The sequence below is a fragment of the Macrotis lagotis genome, chromosome 8, assembly GCF_037893015.1.
Source record: "Macrotis lagotis isolate mMagLag1 chromosome 8, bilby.v1.9.chrom.fasta, whole genome shotgun sequence".
NCBI classification, from domain to species: domain Eukaryota; kingdom Metazoa; phylum Chordata; class Mammalia; order Peramelemorphia; family Peramelidae; genus Macrotis; species Macrotis lagotis.
In genome coordinates, this window is record NC_133665.1 from 52,559,002 (window position 1) to 52,582,273 (window position 23,272).

At 42.3% G+C, this 23,272-nt stretch overlaps 1 protein-coding gene across 1 annotated transcript in view; it reads right to left on the minus strand.

The window, feature by feature from the left end:
- Positions 1 to 1,937: 1,937 nt before the first annotated feature.
- PGAP6 (post-GPI attachment to proteins 6) overlaps positions 1,938 to 23,272 on the minus strand; it is a 34,021-nt gene continuing 12,686 nt past the window's right edge. Inside the window, exons 4-16 of the mRNA XM_074198992.1 lie at positions 21,152 to 21,240; positions 19,676 to 19,853; positions 19,203 to 19,395; positions 17,854 to 17,984; positions 16,739 to 17,007; positions 15,838 to 16,202; positions 14,413 to 14,503; positions 14,064 to 14,187; positions 13,280 to 13,416; positions 9,309 to 9,487; positions 8,090 to 8,236; positions 4,192 to 4,308; positions 1,938 to 2,370 (exon numbers count right to left, since the gene is read on the minus strand). Of these exons, the coding sequence (XP_074055093.1) occupies positions 2,074 to 2,370; positions 4,192 to 4,308; positions 8,090 to 8,236; positions 9,309 to 9,487; positions 13,280 to 13,416; positions 14,064 to 14,187; positions 14,413 to 14,503; positions 15,838 to 16,202; positions 16,739 to 17,007; positions 17,854 to 17,984; positions 19,203 to 19,395; positions 19,676 to 19,853; positions 21,152 to 21,240 (2,317 nt within the window). The 3' untranslated portion in view covers positions 1,938 to 2,073. The remainder of the gene's footprint in view (positions 2,371 to 4,191; positions 4,309 to 8,089; positions 8,237 to 9,308; positions 9,488 to 13,279; positions 13,417 to 14,063; positions 14,188 to 14,412; positions 14,504 to 15,837; positions 16,203 to 16,738; positions 17,008 to 17,853; positions 17,985 to 19,202; positions 19,396 to 19,675; positions 19,854 to 21,151; positions 21,241 to 23,272) is intronic.

A 23,272-nucleotide genomic window follows, 5' to 3' on the forward strand; every position in this document is an offset into this window, starting at 1 on the left:
AAATGTGGCCTTGGGCAAGCCACTTAACCCCATTGCCTAGCAAAAACTAAGAGTCCTGCCCTTAATTGTGTTTGCCTGTGTTAAATGAAGTAAAGCAGCTAGGTAGTGAAGTGTTTAGAGCACTGACCTTGGAGTCAGGAGGTAGGGAGTTTGAATCCAGTCTCAGACACTTGCCACTTACTAGCCAGCCTGGCCCACTTACTAGCTGGGCAAGTCACTAAACCTTAATTGCTTCGCATCCAAGGCCATCTCCAGTAGTCCTGATTCACATCTTGCCACTGGACTCAGATGGCTCTGGAGAAGGTGTGGTTGGTGACATTGCACAGCATCCCCCTCACTCAAATCCAATTCATTTGCTTGTCATGGCATCCCCTCCCTGATATCATGGCCTTCTTTGAGAATGAAGAATATAAAAAAAAATCAGTTTAACTTGTACTGTACTATAATCCCAAAATTACACAATCAACCTAATTGATCCCACAGGACTCCTATGGATGGTCCCAAGTTTTGTTGTATGATGTCCTGCAAGGCAGTCTTGTCCTAGGGAAGATCATTCAAGTCCCAGTCAACTCTGAATAGATCTGAGAGAACTGACCAGAAGTTAATGTATGTGACCTATGGGGGTGGGGGCAGCAAAGGGTCTATCCCACTGAAAGGTTTAAGATCTCTCTTCCACAAAGTACTTGAAGCTCATAACTGGGTAGGGCATAGAATTAAAGTCAAGATCATTGATTCAGTCCAGTACCTAAGACAGAGTCTTTCACATAATAGGAGAGCAATAATTACACATTGCACGAACAAATACGTATTTCTCTGTGGGCAAGTTCATTGTTTCTGGATTCAAGCCCAGACAGCCCTGAACTCAGCTTGCACTCTATTCCAGGACACAGATCAATTCCTTACAGACATGGATAAAAGTAGGGAGAGTTAGGATTAGAGACTAGACACATGATTTCATCATATAGGAAACTTTTAGTAGCACCTTCTCTAGCCAGAGAGCTGGCTAGAATGCTAAGATATAGGGCGATTTGTTCAGGGTCACAGGCAGTATCAGGCAGAGAACTTGATTCTGATATTCCTTCTAGATGTGAAGCTTGACTCCCTATCCATTACACAAAATAGCCTCTCCCACAAGGCAGGATGACAGTAGTTAAGTAAATTCATTCCCCAGGGGAATGCTGACTATATAGCTCTGAGCTTTGGTCTTGATCCCAGGCTGAGAAGAGACCTTTCTAGATATCTTCTCAATGGCTCCATTCACCTACCCTAGTTAGCCTTTACCTAAAGTGGAGGTAGAAGTGAGGAGGACACAAGGAAATAACTAGAAAAAAAAATTAAAGGAAAAAAAATCACCAACACAATCCAATCCAAGGTGCTGGTTCCCTCAGTCTCAGAGGTAGATTAAGGAGGGCATGAGATGGGGTAAGGAGGTGAACATGCAGCCCTGGGGCTTGGCTGTGTAGCTGGAGGCCAGGACCATCCCTGCAGAGTGGAGAACATGTGTGTCCTAGTTCTGCTTCTCATAAAAGTCAGGAAAAGACATAAAAGTAGTTCTGATTCTTCATCTTTCTCTATCCCCTGGTTTATCCTCGTTCTATCTGAACCTGCCCCCAAACCTCCAAATACCTGAAATTTTGAGCTATGTTCTACCATTTAGGAAGCTAAAGGTCTCTATGGGGCTTCTTTGAATCTCCCAAACCAAAAGTTTATACTTCAACCAGTCAGAAGGACCAGAAGCTCTGACCCTAAGCTGATGGTCATGTAGCTGTCATGATGGCAGATACCCAAGTCTACTTTTCCTAGGTTCCTCAAGCAGAGAATTGGGATTCAGGAACAGAACTGGGATTCAGAAACCGATTTGGGAGTGGGGGGAGAAAATTTCTTCCCTGGGCAGAAACAGAAAAACTGTGCTCAAAACAATTTTATTCAGACAGAAATCAAATAGGAATCATATCCCCTTTATTCTTGAAGAGGGAAAATAGGAGTGTGGGGCAATTTGGAAGGCAGGAGGAGTCAGCCTATAATTGACAGTCCCTGCTGCAGAAGAACAGCTGGGCCACTGGCCAGGTAACTTCATGTCACTGCATAGAGTTCCTCCTGGGTGTTTTTACAGAGCTGGTAGCGGCAGATGAGTTTCTGTGACCAGGCCCAGGGTTCTGTGTTCTTGTCACGAGGGGGTAGAAGGAAAGCCACACTACTGGCCATTAGCACATGCCATATGCTATGTGTATAGAAGTAGTTGTCATTGGTCCCCATGAAGGTGTAGATGGCAATGGCCACAAACGCCAGAGAGATTCCAGGGAGGAGGTAGAAGGCCCATCTCTTCCATGATGTGGGATAACAATGTCGTCGATGAATACATCTGTACACCTAAGCCATAGAAGAAGAGACACACATGTCCATCTATTGATGATCAAAGAGAGACAATCATTTTGTTTTTTTGGAGAAAGATCTGGATCCTAGTGACTAAGCTTTGTAAAGTATGATGTAGAGAAAAGAGGGAGAGAAGGATGGGGCTAGGATATGGTAGACTGAGAACTTGAATTAATTACAAGTCCAATGTTATTTTCACTCTACCCCACTTGTCCACATCCTGGAGCTGGTACTTCAAACTCAGGTGATCACAAGACTATACTCCTGCAGACCTGTCTTTTTTTAGGCAGTTACTACTACCTGGCTGTCTCAATGCCTCACCCTTAGCCCAGAGCTGATCAATGCAGTGAATCAAAGGAACACCAGGCAGTAGGCCCACACTAGAGGAAAGAAAGGCACATTAGCAGCCTTTGCCTAGGCTCCAAGGACATCCTGTCCCCCAAATATCCTACATTCTTGACCCTCATCAGTTTTCATGTGAGTTGAATAATGTTCTTTCCAGCCAGTCATTCACCTGGTCATCACACAATATGTATTGTTGGCAAATACTGGGCTAGGCTAAGGAAGGTATACTTTGAAAGAGATTTCTTAAGTCAGCTTTGAAATTGGGGAATTCTGACCTGGAAAATAAGCTTCCATGAAAGGCAACTCATTTAAGGCTTCTCAACATTTAGAAATAGGATCTAATTAAGTTAAATGGTTGTGGCAAAGACAAAAACAGAGATATACTTATGGTCAGGATTCTCTATGACGTAACCTGGGGCTGTGACCCTTACTGTTCTTATGGCTCCTTAGAGGAAAACTGAACTAAAAATAAATGAACTGGAAGAAATGATGATAAACATTGTGTCCCTGATACCTAACAGGTCCTTAATAAACCATAGGCCTATATTGACCTGAAGACTACAAAAAAAAGCCAGGGCCTGTGCTACCAGTATGATGCAGTGGAAACAGTGAAAGGGAGGCCTCGTCCAAGCCTCTCAACTTTTGGGGACAGGCCTTCAATAAAGGTAAACCTACTCCCTGGAGGTATCTGTTTTCTCATCTGTAAAATGGAATAGTATTACCTGTACTACCTACTGAGTAGGGTTGCTGTAAGTAAAGTACTTTGGAAACCCAAGAGACAGCAAGTGAACCAGCTCTCTGTCTATGTCTCTTTCCATTTATGAGCTAATACACATGATGACATATCTGTTTTTAATGGTCAGTCTGAGTTAGGAACCAGAGTGAGAAGTCTAATTTTAGCCTCTTTTGCTTTTCATACATTCATAAAATTCATTTCCAAAAGCAACTAAATATCTGTGTATTTCATCAACATAGACTTAATAGAACAAACAACAATCATCGCTATCATCTATATACTCTGGGCCAGACCCTCTGCCCAGCACTTTTCAATGATCTCATTTAAGTCTCATAACAACCCTGGAAAGCAGGTGCTGTTATTATTCCCATTTTATAGATGAGGATATTGAGACAAAAAGAGGCTAAGTGACTTGCCCAGGGTTATATAGTTAGTACATAGTTTTGGCTAAATTTGAACTCAGGTTTCCTGATTCCAGGTCCAGTGCTCTACTAACAGCACCTTCAAATTGCTGACTTCACTTATGGCTTGAGTTTGAGCAGGATGACGACAGATTCAGGGTAACAATGGATACTTTTAGAGTGAGATTGATGAGTCACTAGTTGGTGAGATCCATAGAAGCAAAGAATAAAGAATGTAGCTAGACTGAGTAGCTCAAAAAGAATATGGAATTCCAAAGACCTGGTTCCATTATAGGGTCCCACCCTAGCCCCCAACTCACCCCACAGGATCCTTACCCACATGCTGATCATGATAATGAGGGCACAGAGGCAGGGGCCCATCATGTTCCAGATGCCCCTTCGGTCCAGTTGCAGGGACATTGCAATGCTTAGGGTCCCCAGGATAAAGAGCACCTACAGAGGGAACACCAAAAACCATTAGGCATCAATTCTTGCCTCTGGAGCAGCTTCCTCAGGTGCAAATATCCCCAGCACTCAGGTTTTACAATATTACACAGATATGGCTTCCCTCTCATTCTATCTCCTCATTGCTAAAATGGGGTGGTTGGATTAAAGTATCTTCGAAGGTTGTTTCCATATTCTGTTTCTGCTCTACATAAGGAAAAATCTCACAACAGATAGATAACAAGTGGATAAAGTGACTTTACCAGAATCATTAATAACAAGTGGTCAAGCTGGGATTTGAACACAGGTCGTTCTAACTTAAAATCAGCACTTTTTCCATGACATCAATCTGTTTTTGCCAGGTTAAAAAACTAAAGTTAGCAATGACTACCCCCCTCCCCTTCCCCCAAGCTTAGGTAATATCCTTTTCCAATTACAAGATTTCCAATTATTCTTTACCACTTCTAAGAATAAAGTCAGAATTCTTTAGTTTGACCCTTGAGACCTTCTACCATTTGGTCCCTATAAATTTCACTGTATAAATTTGGGCAAACTCTGGTCCCATTTCTCAACCTATTGCTTTTCCCCTTGTATTGTAAAGTCTGGGATAAAGTCTAGGGTTATTAAAGCAAATGACTTCTAAGGGACTTCTCAGAGGATAGTGAAGTCCACCACTTGTTCAGGGAAGGGATTCCTATTTAGAAGTAGCTGGGTTCCTTCCACTTTGAAAACCTATATTCTAAGGTCTCAACCAGCTTTAAAATCCATTGGAGAGGGCAACTAGGTAGCACTGGCCCTGGAACTGGGAGGATCTGAGTTCAAATCTGTCTCAAATACTTAACAATCACCCAGCTATGTGACCTTGGACAAATCAGTTAGCCCCATTGCCTTAAAAAAAAGCAAAAGCAAAAAAAAAATCAATTGGGGAAATCATCTCTTAAAGCTGAGGTCAGGGAACTTGTCCATGATAAAGAAAAATTAAATCTTGTAGGGATATACTAATCACCAAAATAAGGTTGTAGAAGATGGCTGCAGATGGGGGAAGCCAGAACAAAGTTGTTCTGCCATCGGATGATCATACCCATTTGACTGTAGAAAGCAAGGTGGATGTATTTATGTCCTTTGTCAAGATATGACTAAGCCCAAGATACACCCTATCCATTGAATTTTCCTGATTAATCAGTCTGCTCTAAATCTTCTAGGTACTTTTACCTCTGAAGATTTGGCATTCAGTGGGTTATCTGGTTGGTGCTATGTATGATCACATTCAAGGAATAAACGAGGAGCTCTGTGAAAGTTAGGCTTGACATAACTGTTTATGAAAAACTTGATGAGTGGGTATCTAATTCTTGGGTTTGGGTACTATCTTCCTAAAATGATTGGACTCAGACTGTCAAGTTGACTCAACTCAAAATAGCCAAGGAGCTTCTGGGCAGCCATAACAAGAGGTTAAGCCAAACTTCAAAGTGACAATCCTCTCTCATAGCTTAGCAAATCACACTAAGGACCTAGGCTCACTGACAAATCTCATGCAAATGTAAGCCCTTCTTATAACCTTCCCCTTCGCAGATGAGCAAAGCCTAGAGCAAGGTGTGTCCAGATACTGGGGGACACCTTAGGCATGGAGCTGATAGTCTTCCCCTTTCTTCTATCATTGACCCTGCTCCTTCATGAGAATTGCACCTATGCTTAATGTTCCTAATCCAAGCTAAAAGATTTAGCATTACCTATATAATTTGGGCACTTTGATGAGAAGTGCAGAAGGGGTTATTTTTATTTTATTTCTGTTATTTCTGGTTGTCTCACAAGATTATTCTTTTTCTGGTCTTTTCTAGTTTTTAGGGATTTTTTACTTGAGTAAAGTTTATCACTTTCTCTTCTAAGCTATTCATTCCAAGTCCTTCCTCCAGAGCTTTTTTTTTTTCATTTTATATCTTCTTCCATTTCTTCGAGGTATTCAGGTAGTCCTTGTAGAAAATGCATTCTTTGGGCTGCTAGGTGGTGCAGTAGATAGAGCACTGGCCTTGGAGTCAGGAGGACCTGAGTTGAAATCTGACGTCAGACACTTAATAATTACCTAGTTGTGTGACTTTGGACAAGTCATGTAACACTACTTCCTTGCCAAAAAAAAAAAACAAAACAAAACCCCAGGGGTGGTTAGGTGGCACAGTGGATAAAGCACCGGCCCTGGAGTCAGGAGTACTTGGGTTCAAATCTGGTCTCAGACACTTAATAATTACCTAGCTGTGTGGCCTTGGGCAAGCCACTTAACCCCATTTGCCTTGCAAAAAAGAAAAATCTAAAAAAAAGCCCCAAACCAAAAAAAAAAAAGACAATGCATTTTTTTTACTTTGAATCTAATTCTGCAGTTGTTACAGTTATTCTTTTTTTTTTTCTTTTAGGGGTTCTCTAGATCTACAATAATTGTTGGGATCTCCAGGTTTAGTTCCTGAATTAGGGCTTTGTACCAGGCTGGGTTTGCCTCCTGCTTGGGTCCCTTGAGTTCCTGCATCAACTTATACTTTCCAGAATTAGTTTTCCCCTTCCTTTGAAGTTCAGAGCACTGTCTCCTCAGAGCCCTCTGTGGCACCACAGAGGTCCTGTGCCAAGGTGGTCTCCCCTCAGATCAGTGCTGTGCTGAAAAGGTTGATCCTGAATGGTCTGGTTTCTAAGCTCCCCACCCCAGGGGGAACTGCTCTTTCTCATCTCTGACTACTGGCTTGCTTGCTGGTACTGGTGCTAGTAGCTCTCTCTATATGTTTTCTATGAATTTGTTATTTTGAGTAATTCTGGCATAGAGGAAGTCACTGTAGTTTCTCCCTGGACTTCTATTCATTATTCTGGTGTAAATTTTATGGTTTTGTTGGAATAGGTCCTAGAGAAAGGAGCTAGTCATTCATTTCCCATCTGTCAGTTGGCCAAGTGGTTCAGGACTCCAGACACATTATTTTACTCAATTTTCTCAAAAGTTCAGTGAGTGGGGAGGGCGAAGTAAGTATCCCTGAGTACTAAGGAGGCAAAACTTGAATCTGGATCTCTGATCTCAAATAGCAAGTTCTTTCCATTATATTAAGCAAAAAGTGATTTGTAGCCTTGCTTCCAACATAGTTTGTATCATGCTAGTTCAAGAAACGCTGGTGGCCTTTAGGCACCTCCCTTGGCCCCAGGCCTTTGCCAGGGCATTGTACTAGAGAGGCAAATACAAGAAATGTTCCTCTCTTCTGGGAGCTCTTTGGGGACCAGAGAGAGTGGTAGTCATATACATGGGAAACTTCAGGACAAGAGAGGGAGTTTCTTCTCAACCTCTCTTCCTCTCTCTCCTCACTGTTTGTTTTGACTAGTTGGGTTTCTCAATCTTGTCTAAGGCAACTTCACAGAAAGTTGAACCAGGAAGCTGAGGGGCAGGGCAGGCAGAGTCTGGATTAGTAGAAAAAACTCAGGGAAAGAAGGTGCTCTTAATCACATTCCAACCCCGTTCAACAAATCCTATTTTTCTCCCAACAGGAAATGAGTTAAATATCACCAGAATGACTATTCTTCCCCTTGTTCTCGCAACAACATTGACCCCAGTTTCATTGTCCCTTGAAACTTGCCTGTGCATGTTTGCCATGTCTCATGTGAGCATGATTTCTCAGGACAGGGTCTACATATTCATTTTCTACCCAACCCTTCCCAGGGAACAGTGTAGAACATATTCTCTGGGTATTGTCTCCTGTTCTTCCTACTCTCCCAAACTGCCCTGAGGAATTCCTAGAAGGAGCTGAAAGGTTCTTGACTCAATAACACTTACATATTTCACTAAAATATTTAGTCGAGCCATGCAGAGGATTGTAACCCAGATTGACACCACAGAGCCCAGAAAGTCACAGTACTGGAGTGTGTCATAGTCCATGATGCAGAGCACTGCCACCCCAGGCTGGTCACATGCATGATAGAACTGCAGGGAAAAGAGAGGTCAGGAATCAGATTCCAACCACCCACCTCCAGATAATCTGCCCCTTTGCTCAGGAAGCCTCAGGATCATTTCTGAATCAGCCTTTCTCATATCAGTCATTAAATTCATTGATTTCTTCTTTCTTTTGTACTCCCACTGCAACCACCTAGTCCAGGCCCTCAATATTTCTTACCAGTTTTGTAAGTAGTTTCCCTCCCTCTAGTCTTTCTCCATTACATTTTCTTATTGACTATGGGATAAAATACAAAGTCCTTAGCCCAGCACTTGAGGCTCTCCATAATCTGATACCACAATGAGGCAGTATGGTACAATGGAGTGATCACTGAATTTGCAGAAAGAGTAGAGACCTGGTTTCACATCTTACCTTTGACACAAGCGTGACTCTGGGCAAGTCACTTGGCCTCTTTGGGCCTCAATGTCCTCATCTGTAAAATGAGGGGGATTAGATCTACTAGAAAACCTCATAGGTCCCTTTTAACCCTGAATCTATTTTCTCTGGTTCGAGTTTTATCTCAAAAGACTTCCCTGTGCACCACTCTAAAATCCAGTCAAACTAGACTCTTTTCTAAATTCCTCCTGTACTGTTTGGTCCCTGTACCTTTATCCAGGAACCACCTATTGAATTTTTCCTTCAAGTACCACCACCAGCATGTATGAAATCTCTTCATGTCTCAGGACCTCCAGGGCACTTTCCCTTCCTGCCTCTATGTGTTAACTCTACTTTTCTTTGCAGGATCTCTTCTGGACACTCAGGGATGTGTAAGTTCTAGGAAGGCCAAGTTCATATTCATTCTCAGAGGGCTAGCCAAGTATTTTGTACCTACCATATTTAGTGAATACAACTGCATGGATTAATGATTTATTACTGCTAACCTCTGGGAAGGTCCCTTGTCCTGAGATACCCTTCTGGTATGAGGGGAAGGGCCTTCATAGAGAGATGCTCAAACTGACAAGCTTCCTTTAGAAGCACTCCCAGGCAAGCCCCTTCCAGGAAGTGGGAAAGAAAAACATATGATGAACACAGTAAAACAGAATGGGAAATGAAAGGAGGTACCGTAGAGAAAAACATGGTATAGGTGTAGACAGATGCTTCCACCAGGTAATGGCGGTAGACAGCGATGGTGATGGGGAGCAAGAACATGAGGTTGCTGAGTGTCAGCAGCAGGGTGGCCAGGTTCTGCTGCACCACCGTTTGGGCCTTGGTATCATCAGTACAGCTCCAGCCCTGCCAGCCTGCAGGAATAGAAGGGAAGACTTATTCAGTAACTGCTGGAATTTAGGATGGGAGTGGGAAGGACTAGAGATATTCCAAAAAAGAAGGGAAGTACCCAGGCTAAATTCTACTCTAGCTTTCCTCACCAATCTATTAAGTAGTAAGCCCCTTTAATAGCTGAATACTTTATACTGTTTGGAATTGTGAGCTTTATACTGTTTGCAAATTGTGCAGATTGTGAAATTCATCAAAAAAGGGACCCATTCCCTAGTGCTGTTAATTCCTTCTCTGCTCTGTAATAATAATAATAATAATAATGATAACAGCTAATTTTTTATTGTGCTTTAAAGTTTGCAAAGTGCTTCAGCTACAGGCTGTCATTTGATCCTCATGACAGCCCCTTGAGATAAGTTGACAGGTCCCAGTCCTTGCCTGACTTCCAGCAAACTGCTAGCCAGGCCCAGTTTTTCCTTTTTTCCCTTTAGTTCACTTTAGTCAGAGGTCGGGCTTTTTTTTTTAAGCCTTTTTCTAGTAATTAAAGGGGAAAAAAACCAAAATCAAACAACTCAATTGACAAGTTACAGAGTAGAAGGATTTCCCCAGCATTTAACAAATCTGATCAAGAGGACTGAAAAGGGGAGGAGGAAATTGCTTTTATAGATCTCCCAAGTCAGATATCATAGAGTTGTAAGCTCAGTACAGAAAAAAATATCAAATTAGAAGTTCATTAATACACAGGAAACAATATTCAAGAAGAAATATAGCAATAAATGTGCAAAGTACAAATAAAAAACAAGGTGAGTGAAAAATCCTAACACCAGTAGAAAAATCAACTTCATAGTAGTAATGCTGAGATTTGATAGGATGGGATTCTCAACTTAAAAGGAACACAAGAGATTAAAGGGTAAAACAGCATGTTATAAAATTACACTTGCATGAGAAAAACAAAGAATCAGAGGGGGAAACCAGCAGTTGGGTGAAGATCAATAAAGGAAGAAGAGTGGGAGTATGTAATGATGACCTAAAGAGAAGGAAAACAGAAGGGGGAATTCAGGAAAGGGATCACAAACTTGCCCCAGAGGCATAGCATACTGATGGTGGGGGAACTTAATTCTGGACATTTGCTGGAGTTCTCTGTCAAGCATCTGAATTTTGGTTGGGGGCAGCTAGGTGGCACAGTGGATAGAGCACCAGCCCTGGAGTCAGCAGTACAGGCCTCAGACACTTATTAATTACCTAGTTGTGTGGCCTTGGGCAAGCCACTTAACTCCATTGCCTTGCAAAAAAAAAAAACCTAAAAAAATATTGATTTTTTTTCTTTTTAGAGATAAATGGAAAATTTATATAAACTTATGAACGAGTAAAATAAATAGAACCAATAAAACAACAGACACAAAGACTACAAGGTAAAGGGTAAGGTCAAAAACCTTAACTGAACATGCATCTTCATGTTTGTATGTATTATCACTACACAGTATATTATTACTGACAGGAGAATAATCCTGATCAATGTATTAGTTTAGTTAAACTTTTTTCCTTTTTTTAAATCTTTGCTACAAGAAAAGGCTTGCTAAATAGGAAAAGGAGGGACATATTTGAAAATAAAGGTAAAAGATAAAACAAAGTTGAAGGAAAAAATGAAAAGGAAAACTGATATTCTGGCCCTGATTGTGACCATCAAGGAACTAAAATACTTATGAAGAAATGATGGGAACCTTAAAGAAGAATCCTAGCATATATGAAAGAACAAGGAATCTAAGGATTGTCTGATGTTCACTTTAGCATGTAAAAGTGAGGCGCCTAAAGACCATGAGGATTGGTTAAAGGAATTAGAGATATTAAACTTAAAGAAAGAACTACTTAACAACAGATGATAATGATGTTTGACCATTGTTCTCAAAGAACTGGATTTGAATGGTGGGTGGAGGCTATGCTAAAGTCACTAGCTTCACTTTCTTCTCCAGAGGGGCCAATTGGGTTCCAGTGGCCAGATATAAATCAAAGTGACTGAAGATAGCCTTGGATGCTAGGCAACAGTGAGATGCCCAAGATCACACAGTTACAAGTGTCAAAGGTCATATCTGAACTCAGGTCCTCTTGACTTCAAAGCCATTATCCATTCACTGCACCATAGGAATATACAAAAATATGGAAGGATGTCATGTGGGGGGGGGGGGGGGAATTAGTCTCATTTTACGTTGACTATAGAGGGCAGAACCAGATGCATGCATTGAAGTGGCAGAGGCAGATTTCAGTTTAGTTTAAACACTTCCTGACAACTATAGCTGTTCTAAAATGGAATGGACAGTCTAGGAGAGAACAAATACTCTTTTACATGGAAGCTGAATGATCACTGGTCAGAGATACTATAGGTAAGAATCCCATTTAGATATAGGGTGCATTGAATGACCTTTGAAGTCATTCTGTGGCAGAAACCAATATAGCTCCTAGCCTAACCAGTTCCCATTCCTATTAAGTACTTGGGTCTGGCTTTCTCTGGAAAGGCACATTCCAGAATTATCCCTTTCCTACTTTCCTCTCATCCAGTTTTGGAGTCAGAATACCTCCAGGCCCCAAGAGATCTAATTAAATATTAACCAACTGTGCCAGTCCAGCTGCTAACTTCCAAAATTGAAAACTGAATTGTTACATGCCCCACTAGGGAAGATCCTACTTAAGGTCAAATAAAAGATTTGATAAAGTTGTAAATGGAGTTAATAAAGAGAGCATTATCAGACCTTTAATCATAAAAGGACTAGAACACAGCATAGAAGGCAAAGGTCAAGTCAGGCAATTCTCATCTGAGGACCCCTCAAAGCAATATCCCAAATTTCTCCCAAGTTAACAGTTTTACTATCTGTAATCCAAGCATAGAGATCAATTGTGAGGCAGCTTCTTTGTTCTACCCTAGAATAAGGATCTTCCAAAATGGTTTTTTTTTTGGAAATCCTGAATTAAGGGAATACTTAATTCAATCCATGGCTAGGCCTCTGTCCTGAATCACCAGAAAAGCACAGGGGTCTGAGCTGGTCAAGTCCCTTTTCACTTCTCCAGTTCCAACTGGCCAGAATGACTCAGCAGCCTTGGGACTGGAGTCGGATGTGATACAGGTCAGCATTTTCCCAGATGCTGCTTGTTCTCTAGAGACCTCAGTTTCATCTCAGGGAAAAGGATCTGACAGAATTCACCACTGTTCTGAATTCACCACTGGAAAGGGAGCATATTCCATTGCCCAGCATCATACACTCTCAAGGCTTGCAGGGTAGGAGTAGAGGGGACACAGGAAATGTCTTTCACAGTATCATTCTCTCCCAACCCCTTCTAAGGAATGTTGGAGTCAGGCCTGCAGGAGGAATGTCAGATAGTGGGTCAGTTTGCCTGGAAAAGGCTGTGATATGAAATATTTTTTTAGGAAAAATAGGTGAGAGTCATATTGTGAAGGAAGTTATATGCCAGACTGAGGACTTCATTTTTTATCCTAAAGGCAACTACCACTGAAGTCAGGAAGCAATGTGGTGAAGTTTAATGGTTCAGAAATAATAGGTTGAATCAGGGAAAGACTGGGAGAAGGGAGATAAAGTAGGAGGTTACTACAATGGTCTTGGGGAGAGGTGGTGAGCTAGAGCAGACCCTATGTAAAGGGCACAAAAGATAATGTAGTAAGAGGATTTGGCAAATGGAAAAACATAATAGTCAAAACAATGGATATGGCTGTCAATACTGGTCTTAGGTCCCAGGGTCCTTTCTAAGAGGGCATTAGACAATTTCAATCCAGAATTTCCCCTCCCAGTAGAGTGTTAAGTACTACTCACCAGCTTTGCAAGTACAGCTGGCATAAAGGTATCCATGTCTTCGGAGCAGTCTACACTGACCATAGGAGCCGCAGTCATTGAAGCAGGGGGACAAGGACAGAAAAGTCTCCACATTGGCTTGAACCTGCTGACATTCACTAGCAAAGGGCAGAGGGACACACAAATAAGCATACAACATTAGAAGATATCTGCTAGTTAGCAAACTGATCCAATGCCCTCTCTAATCTGTGCCTTTCTTTGGATCAATCTCGCCTTCCATATCTTCCCCCTTTTTGTGTTCTAGTCATTGAGGCTGCCCTTCCCCATATTACCCTCCTTGGGGCCCTAATTGTTAAGATGGAGTGTAATGCAATAAAATGAGCACTGGAATGGGAGTCAATTGCTCTGAATTTGAGTACTGGCTCTGATACTTACTAGCTGTTTGACCCTAAACAAGTCACTGAATCTTTTTGAGCCTCAGTTTCCTGATCTGTAAAATGGGGATAATATTTATAACACTTATCTCACTGGGTTGTAAAAAAGAAAATGCTTTGTTGAGTGTAAAGACCTAGAGAAATGTAAACTGCTGACACATTATTATCATACTCTAAGTGATGTCTCTTCTGGTGACTAAAAGAAGTAAAAAAAAAAAAAAGGCCAAGCTGGGGGGAAACTCTCAGCCTAAAGAGCAAGCCCAGGATCCAAAATTTGTCTCTTTGGAAAGCACAGGGAGGATCCAATTTGTCCTGTTCATGGGACTATCCATTGGACCCTGGGCCCCCGATCACATCCCCTGAACACTCACCTCAGATTCTTGGGGCAGATGAGTTGTAAGGAGAGGTACCAACTGCCAGTCTCTGGATAGGGGACAGAAAGCGTGGCCTCACGAGAAGAGTCAGATAGGTACAAAGAGTATCCTTCAAAAAAGGCTAAGGGGACAAGGGAAAGATGTATTACTATTGATTAATGAAATAGGAAGAACTGGAAAGCCAAAGATGGAAAACTTCCTTCCCCAATGTAGTGTTTCCCCTGCTTTTTAAGCTGAGTTGAGTATGCCCTCCCACAGGATAGATTTTCCAGGGAAGGATCTTCCCTTAGGAATGCTTCTTCTCTCTCCCCACCCAGAAAAAGGAGCACCTACTTCATTCCTGTACCTGTAGTGCAGTTTTGAGAGCTACTGAGGCTGAGGACAGGCGAGGTGGCACTCAAACAACCAATCACTGAAATGTTGTTACTGCCCAGAGTCTGCAAGGGACATATTCCAATGGTCAGTCTGAGGCTTCTATGGCTATCCCTAGCCTAGACCCAGGGCTCAGATCTTCCTCACTAAGAACCTAGCTCTGAGGTTAGAGAAATGGGTCTAACTCCACCTTTGCCTCCCTTCTTCTTACTCCTGAAATGACAGGCTTGAGCCTAGTCTGATTGCTGAAGGCCCTGCCTTCTCCAAGGGAATTCTGTCCTTCTAATGCACACTTCTGCATCCTTTCTCCATGAACTTTCCTTGACCATCCCAAACGGATTTCTGAACTCCTTAAAAACTGTTTTGGTAGTTTTTGATAGATAATATAAGAGATACATTTGTGTGGCCTATCATATTATTTTCTAATTATTTCATATGTTAACTTTGTTTTCCCATTTTGTTTTTCTAAAGAAACAGGCCTAAAACTCAGTTGTAAAGGACTAGTCAGTCTCTTAACCTCCAGTTTTTTTCCCTATAATCCATTCTGAATACATAGCCAGATGAATCTCTCTGATGCAATGGTTATATCACATCATTTCCTGGCTCTAAAACCTTGAATGGTATCCCATTTCCTGAAGAATACAGTTCAAGCCTCTCTACAGTTAGGTACCACATTATCTTATCTCTTCATCCAATCTCATACTTCGCCCCATGATTTGTTCTATTTTTCCAGTCAAAATGATTTCCTATATTTCTTTACCAATATACCTAGTGATACCTCCGAGGTACCTCATTGTGACTGAGTTCACTTATCTTTCTCCCAAAGACTTTCTCAAATCTTTGTTTTTGTGCTTAGGTAGCTGCTCTTCCTGGAATCCTAAATCTGCCCCACAATGTCATAGCCCCTTTGGCTGTCTATCGAAATTTTATCTATTCATCCTTCAAAGGTCCTGCTCAAATCCTTTCTGTGAAATTCCTTTCCCCTCAGTACTCAAAACATTTTGGTTCTGATACCTCTACACTTAAAAGGCTCTTCCTTGAATTGTATTTTTCTATAATTTGTCTTCTCTGCTACCCCACCTAGGTGGTGAATTCCTAGGTAACTGGACCAAGGCATGCTCATCTCTTTTATTTCCTTCATTGCTTGCTCAGCATAAGGTCCTACACATAGCAAGTACTTTGAAACAAAAATCTCTCAAAGAGAAAATGAATGTACTAGAGGGTCTGAGGACTAAGGTAAAGTTGTTGAGGGAGTCATCGGATCTAAGCTTAGCAGACCAGCAGTGGGCACATTGCCCCTGGTGATCCGGAATATCTTTGAAAGCTTTTTCATGTCCATATTTCAAAGGAAAAATTTCTTCCCACCCTCTACCCTCCAATCCCAACCCTAGGCAGGCACCGTATTGAGCTTCAGGTTGACGATGAAGGTGCTGCCACTATCCATGCCTGTGTTGAGATTGATCGGGAGCAGGGTGGGCAGAGTGGACCATACAAGAATTCCAGAACCATTCAGGGGCCAGAAGCGCACGGAAACCACATCTAGCTCCTCCCGAATAACCGGGTAGTTGAGAAGGCAGAAACCACTCAGAGATGAGGCATTTCGGAAGTCCCCAACAGGGGAAAAGGGGCTGCTGCCCACACCCATCCTCTTGTCAAGGTGCCAAGGGCTTCGCCCCTTGGACAGAGAGGCTGCTGATGCGTTGAGACTCTGGTTCAGGTTGATGTAGGAGATGACCAAGGGTCCCAGACTCCCTGGCTGGCACACTGCCCAGAGAACAAAGGGAATGAAAGTCAGGGAGGGAAGAAGAGGTCTTGAGAAAGAAGAGGTCTTGACGGGGAATACAATAAGGGAAGGGGAGAAACCTTCAGCAGCCTTAGAAAGGAAAGCAGATCATTCAGTCCAATAGGGCATCACTTGGGCCAAGTAGGAAAGGAGAAAAGAAAGGCTCATGGTTTCCATAAGTCTAGAAGGAAATGGGAAAATAAGGAGCTCCAGGAACATTAGTCAAATCATCTTAAAGAGTTAGGGGAAGAGAACAGGCTATTTCAAGGAGCAGGAGAGATGGGTCTATATGGGTAGGTAGTGCTTCAGTCTGAGATTCCATGTGATTTGGTTAATAGTGGCAGCTGAATAGTTATTGTAAGAAGGATTTAGAAATAACTGGGTACCACTCTAGTCCCCTATGCCCAAGGCAACAGAAAGAGAGGGAATGGTTTGAAGAGGCAACATCTCCTTCCCAAGTCTCAGAAAATTATTTTTTGTCAGAATTGTGAGGATGATAAGCCAGGGGTTGGCCGACCTGTGAAGGAGGCAACAGCATCGAAGGCCACACTGACGTTGGGTTCGGCCCTGCCCTCAGCTGTCAGCTGTAGCCAAGTGTCCCAGGGGGGTGCAGGGAGGAGCAGGCGGCAGGGCTCCTGCTGATCTGGACAGCTGAAGACCTTCTGAAAGGATTGGGGCAGAGTGTTGGGCCCAACAAGGAGGCGCACGGGGCAGACCTGGCTCCCATTAGACACACAGCTCCTCAGCTCTAGTTGGAGGTCTGAGGTGTACTTGGGGATGAAGACCCTGTAAGCCAAAGGGACTGTTTGGTGATAGCCTCCCACTCGGTTGTTGGGAAAGCTGTAAGCCTAAGCCTTCACCAGGCTTCATGGTTCCCTCCACTCCCCACTCCACTATATTCTCCCACTTTTCCAATATTCCCTTCCCATCCCTTTTGCCTGTTACAGTTTAAGTCTAGGATAAAGAATCCCGGTTCTAGTTCTGATGAATCATTTACCACTTACAGGCTTCCCCTTAGGCTTTAATTTCACTGCCCCAATTTTTTGGGAACTTTTCCAAGCTTGTTTCCTATTATTCTCTTTCACATATTCTTTATTCTAATCAAAATGACCTGCCAAGATATCCAAGATATTCACCTCCTGTCTCCAGACATGAATGCCCTCCCTCCTTACCTGTACTTCTCAAAGTCTCTGTTTTTTTTTCAAAGTACAATTTGGGGGCCACCTCCCACAGAAGACTTTTTCTGTGCCTTCCAACCCCTCCTTTCTTCCTAGGTTGTTAGTGTTCTTTCTACTGGAAACTGTTTTATATCTAAACTTTGATATATTTTGTATCACCTTATCTGTAAACGTGTGTAAGACCCCCCCCAGTAGAATATAAGCTCACAGAGGGCAGTGACTTTTTGACTTTGTATCCTTAGCATATATCTCAGTGCTATGTACATGAAGGGTATTTATTAAATGGTTTTTAATTGAACTGGATTTTGTTCAATGTATTTGGTGGAATTGAGGAAGGGGCCCTTGAAGAGAGATGCTGAACTGTGACAGACAACAGAAATGCCTTTAAAAGTCTATGATTCAACCAGATCCAATGTCCATCCTTGTATCTGAGGACCTCTGGCCCCCAACTCACTTGAAATGCCTCAACTGGGAGCCAGAAAGGGTCTGCGAGAGAGGCCTGTCAGGTTGTAGAATGGTAACATCAGTCAGTCGGAGCAACAGCATATCTGGTTGGAAGATGTAGGTACAGGGGGTGGCTATGCCCTAGAGAGATGAGAGAGGGAGAATGGATAATATTAGATTTGTATTTTAGACATAGCATGGTGGGGATCTTCATGGGAAGTAAGGACCTGAGATGAAGGGGGAAGTTTTTTTAAAAATTTTATCATTTTCTCTCTCTCTCTCTCTCTCCCTCCCTTCCCTCCCCCGCCCCAACAGAAAGCAATCTAATACAGACTCTACATGAATAGTTATGCTGAACTTAGATCCATATTAATCATGTTGTGAAAGAAGAATCCGATCCAAACAGAAGAAAATTAGAGAGAAAAGAACGATATAATACATAAGAAAACTTTCAAAAATTGAAGCTAGTAAGCTCTAGTCTGTGTGTAAACTCCAGTTCCCTCTCTGGATATGAATGGCACTTTCCATCACAAGTGTTTTAGAATACTGTTAAAAAGAACAAGTCCATCATAGGTGGTCATCACCCCATGTTGTTGTTAATATTCTTCTGGTTCTGCTCATTTCATAGAAGTCTTTCCAGGCTATTCTGAAGTCCCATCCCTCATGATTTCTTAAAAAACAATAATGTTCCATCACATACATATACCACAATTTGTTCAGCCATTCCCCAATTGATGGGTATCCCTTTAATTTCCAATTCTTTGTCATATGAAATGAGTTGCTAGGAATATTTTTGTACATGTGCATTTTTTACCCTTTTTCATGATCTCTTCAGGATACAGATCTAGTAGTGGTATTGATGGATTAAAGGGTATGCATATTTTTATTGACCTTTGGGCATAATTCCAAACCACCCTCCAGAAAGGCTAAATCAGTTCACAACTCCACCTAACAATGCATTAGTGTCTCAGTTTCCCCACATCCCTTCCAAAATCGATCATTTTCCTTTTTAGTCATATTGGCCAATCTAATGGGTAGGAGTGGTACTTCAGAGTTGCTTTAATTTTTATTTCCTTAATCAATAATGATTTAGAACAATTTTTCATATGGCTACAGATGTCTTTATAATAATGTTCTCTATCTCTTCTTTGTTCATAAACTGTTCCCCTTTTCATAGACCTGACAGATAAACTTTTTTGTCTAACACTTTTCATGTCTAAATCCTATATGAAGGGGGAACTCAAGAGAGAGGAAAGATCACTGTACTCTATGTGTGGGATCTTCAAGGGAAAAATAAGGCAACATCACAGAGAGGCTGTCACGACAGAGGGGCCTGAGAAAGGACCTCCTCATTCTTACCTTCACTTCTATTTTCTGGGGCGAACGAGGCAAGTGGGCTGCAATGAACCAGTCACCAGATGCAGGGTTAGAGACATTGATGATAGTGTTGTTGTGTATTAGCTTTATAGAAAATGAGGGTCGGACTGTGGTGTTGTCTGGGAACTTGGTTTCCAAAGGGTTGATGACTGGAGGAGCACCATAACGGAAGTGGCTAGAGGCAGAAAGAACAGGGAGGCATCAAGACTGGGCCCCCACCCAGCAGCCAGCCCCAGAAGGAAGTGCATTCAGGAACAGATAGTTGGAGGTCAAGGTCAGGTAGGCCATGCCAAGGCTGTATGAAGGAGCCAGCAAAAATGCAGTAAGTCAAGAGGAGTGGAAAGTGTGGCAGTGAGGGGCAAAGTTGTCTGAAAAGCAAAAGGGAAGTAAAAGGGATGTGAGGTAAGTCATGGGGGCAGATGTAGAAGGGTCACTGGAGTCAGGCTGTCACCTACACAGTGATCTCCACATCTGTGCACTCGGAACCTGGGCCTTTGAATGCCTGTAGCAGCCAACGGAGCAGCACTGTGTCAGAAGGCACCTGGAAGTGGTAGAGCTTGGCACTGCCATACCAGCTGTAGAAGGCCAACTTCTGGGGGCTCTGGATAAAGTACTCATATGAATATTGCAGGTCTAGGAAAAAAGGAAGCAATGGACATTTAGAGCAGGGTAGTCTGTTGAGGACTGTTCCTTTCCTGAGGCAAGAAACAATTTGCTTCACATTAACACTCCCCCATCCTCCCCCTTCAAGTTGATGCCCCCTACCCCACTCCTTCCACCCCCACACCCTCCATATATCCACAGACATAGAGCATCAGCCCAGGTCCTCGGCTGAGAAGAATGGATAGAGGTCTTCAACATCTACCCTGAGAATAACTGGCATGAGTCACTGATGCTGTCCCTACACATAGGAGGTATATTCCTGTGTGTGGACTTTGATTATAAGAAGGCAATGTCCAAAGGCCACTAAGCGGTCTCCAGAGAGGAATCCACTGAACTGGAATCCCAGTTAAACCATTAATACTATGATCTTGATGAATCAATTGACCAATCCAGGCTCCAGTTTTCTTCCTTTGTAAAATAGGCATAATCGTTCTTTCCCTATTCATCTCATAGGGTTGTTATAATAGGCTAGTGGACTTGGAATAAAGAGAAACCTGGGTTCAGATTCTGCTTCTGATATGCACTAGTTGTATGGCCCTGGTCAAATCATTTAATCTCTTTGAGTCTTAGTTTCTTTATTTGAAAAATGGAAATAATGCACTATTTATTTCATAAGGTTGCTCTCGGGATCAAAAATATCCCTAAAGTACTTTGCAAATATTAAAGTGCTCTACAAATGTCAGCTATTGAAATTATTATTATAAAACTAGAAAGTCCCATATAAATTAAGGTGCTACTTAAGCAGGGAAAATGTTAAGTGAAATATGTCCTATAATAACAATGACATCCGCCTCCCCCACAACCCATGATCCAAGCTAAGAGGTGAGATCAATAAACTTTTAGTGAAGTATCTTGTCCTTCCCAGGCAAGAGCTACAGGTAAATCCCTATCCCCCAGGCTCAAAAGTCCCAAATCAAGAAAACCAAGGTTTCTTGCCAAGGCCTGAAAAGACTATGTCTTTGAGCTGCTGGCCCTCATCTACATATTTCTTATTACCTCATCTCAGCTCTCTGAGCTACCAAGCTCCCAGCTACATCTCCCTTAGTCCTTAAAGAAGCTCAGCTCACTCAATTGAGTTGCTTATCCTCCTATGGAGGAGCTTGCTCTGGGAAAGTGACAACCCCCAAACTCTCCTGCTCCTATTCTGCTAATACCCTACTACTCCTCAGCCTTGGGAGGATAGCCCACTTTGGGGGAAAGAGATTACCCCCATTTTTCTGTTGTCTACTACTTATCCCCTGGCTGCTTGTTCCCCTTGAAGTTCTCACCAGTCCAGCTTGTGACTTCTTCTTCTCCACTACTACTGAAACTATCTTGCTGCTTCTTCAAAAAACAACCTGTGAACTTTTGTAGTAACCTGCGAATTAAAATTTTAAGCTTTTTCTTACCCTCCTGGGTCAGAGAGTTGGTAATTTCTTTGCCCAAAATGAACCACATAGATCCTTAAGCCCCATTCTCCCAAAGCTCATTTTCCCACCTTCTCTACTATTATCCCCAATAGTAACTTATAGAAGAAGCATTTCTAAAGTGCTTACTTCATATCAGACAGTGTTAAACACTTTATTTTATTATTTTTTTTAAGACAATGGGGTTATGTGACTTGCCCAAGGTCAATACAGCTCGGTAATTATTAAGTGTCTGAGGCCACATTTGAACTCAGGTACTCCTGACTTCAGGACTAGTGCTCTACCCACTATGCTACCTAGCCACCCTAAACACTTTCTACAAATATCATATTTCATGCTCTTTATACAACCCTGGTACTATTTTACAATTGAGAAACTGAGGCTGACAGGTCTGATGGTCAGGGTTACAGAGCTAGAACTAAACTCAGGTCTGCCTAATCCTAGGCCCAGTATTTTACACCCAGCACTACCTAGCTGCCAGAAACACTATCAAATAGGGTCAATACCTAATTAAATTGCTCTATACAATCTGGCTCCACTATTTTGTTCTGGCCACATCTTTTTATTATTCTCCTTCACATACTCTCCATTCCACCCAAACTGAATTATCACCCACCTCCCATTCTTATCTTGCTTTTGTTTTCATGTTTTTGCTGAAAAAATTTCCCCAGAACCTAGACGAAACTTCCCACCCAGATAAATCTGTTGAAAAAAATCTCTTTTCCTTCCAAGTCAAATAAAGGTGTCATGTCTTCTGTGAAGCCTTCCTTGACTTTCTAAGACTTCCCATCTCAACTGAAAATGGTCTCTTTTTCCCTCACATTTCTCCTAGCATTTTGCCTTGAATTATTCCAACAAAATTAACCCCACATGTAACAATTTTTTTTTGCCATACTTATTTGGATACATCTCATTTCCACCTCCTTCCTCCCATAAAAGTTTGCTGGTTCTTTAAAGGGTCTGGGTCATGGCTAACTCCAGCATCCAGCACCATGCCTTTAACAAATGTTTAAGAAATGCTTGTTGAAACTGTTTAACTGAATAGGGCAGAGTTATTCTCACTTTACTTTGAGGAAACTGAGGCCCAGAGAGAAAATTTTCTCAGGGTCACACACCGGAAGTCAAGGCTCTTGACTCCTCAATAGGACAAAGTCTACCACACAATGGTGTCATGCCAGGTCAGCCTGGCCAGAGTAAACTCAAGCAGGAAGTCTCAGAGGAAACTATGGGGTGGATCCTAGGCTCCAGCTTGTCAGTGCTTAGGGGAGCAGAAGCAGCTGTTCCCCAGCTTGCTGGAGCTCAAGAGTATTCTCACCACAATAATCACCATGGAGCTGAGGGAAGAGGGTGGGCAGTTAAATAGCCAGCTCTTAAATATAGGAGATAATACCAGGAAGGTTTAGGTTGCCCTCTTCCCGGGCAAAGAAGGACAGAGAGATATAGACCTGCCCTTAATTAGAAGAACATGATAATTAACTTTTCCCATCTACCTTAACAATGAAGTCAACCTATGGCAGAGGTATGGCACCCCTCTGACCCCTCTTCTCTAGTCAGAATGGCAAGAAGCAAAGAATGATCTTGCTTAGCATCAGTTTAGCTCAGATAGGCTTCTCTCCAGTCAGAGACTCCAATACCAAAGTTATGAGTGTCCAGGATAGAAGACTTAGAAGCTGGAGAATTTCAAATTCCTTTAGTGGAAGACCACAAGGGACAAGGGGATGGTGATAGCCTTAAAGTCCTCTGATCCATCTCTACTCCAGTTTCCCTAGTCCAGCTGTCCTGGCAGAGGCTGTTCAGGAGATAGATGAAGTGACTGGATTTCTGAGAAAAATGCTGCCATAACTCAACCAGCATCAAGGAGATATTGCTTTTCTTGAGTCTATGCCTTCAAGATAGACAGCAAAAACAGGATTGGCAGGAAGCAGATAGAGGACTGGGGCCAAAGATAAAAGGGGCTCACAAGTGAAGAGAAGTGAGAGGTAA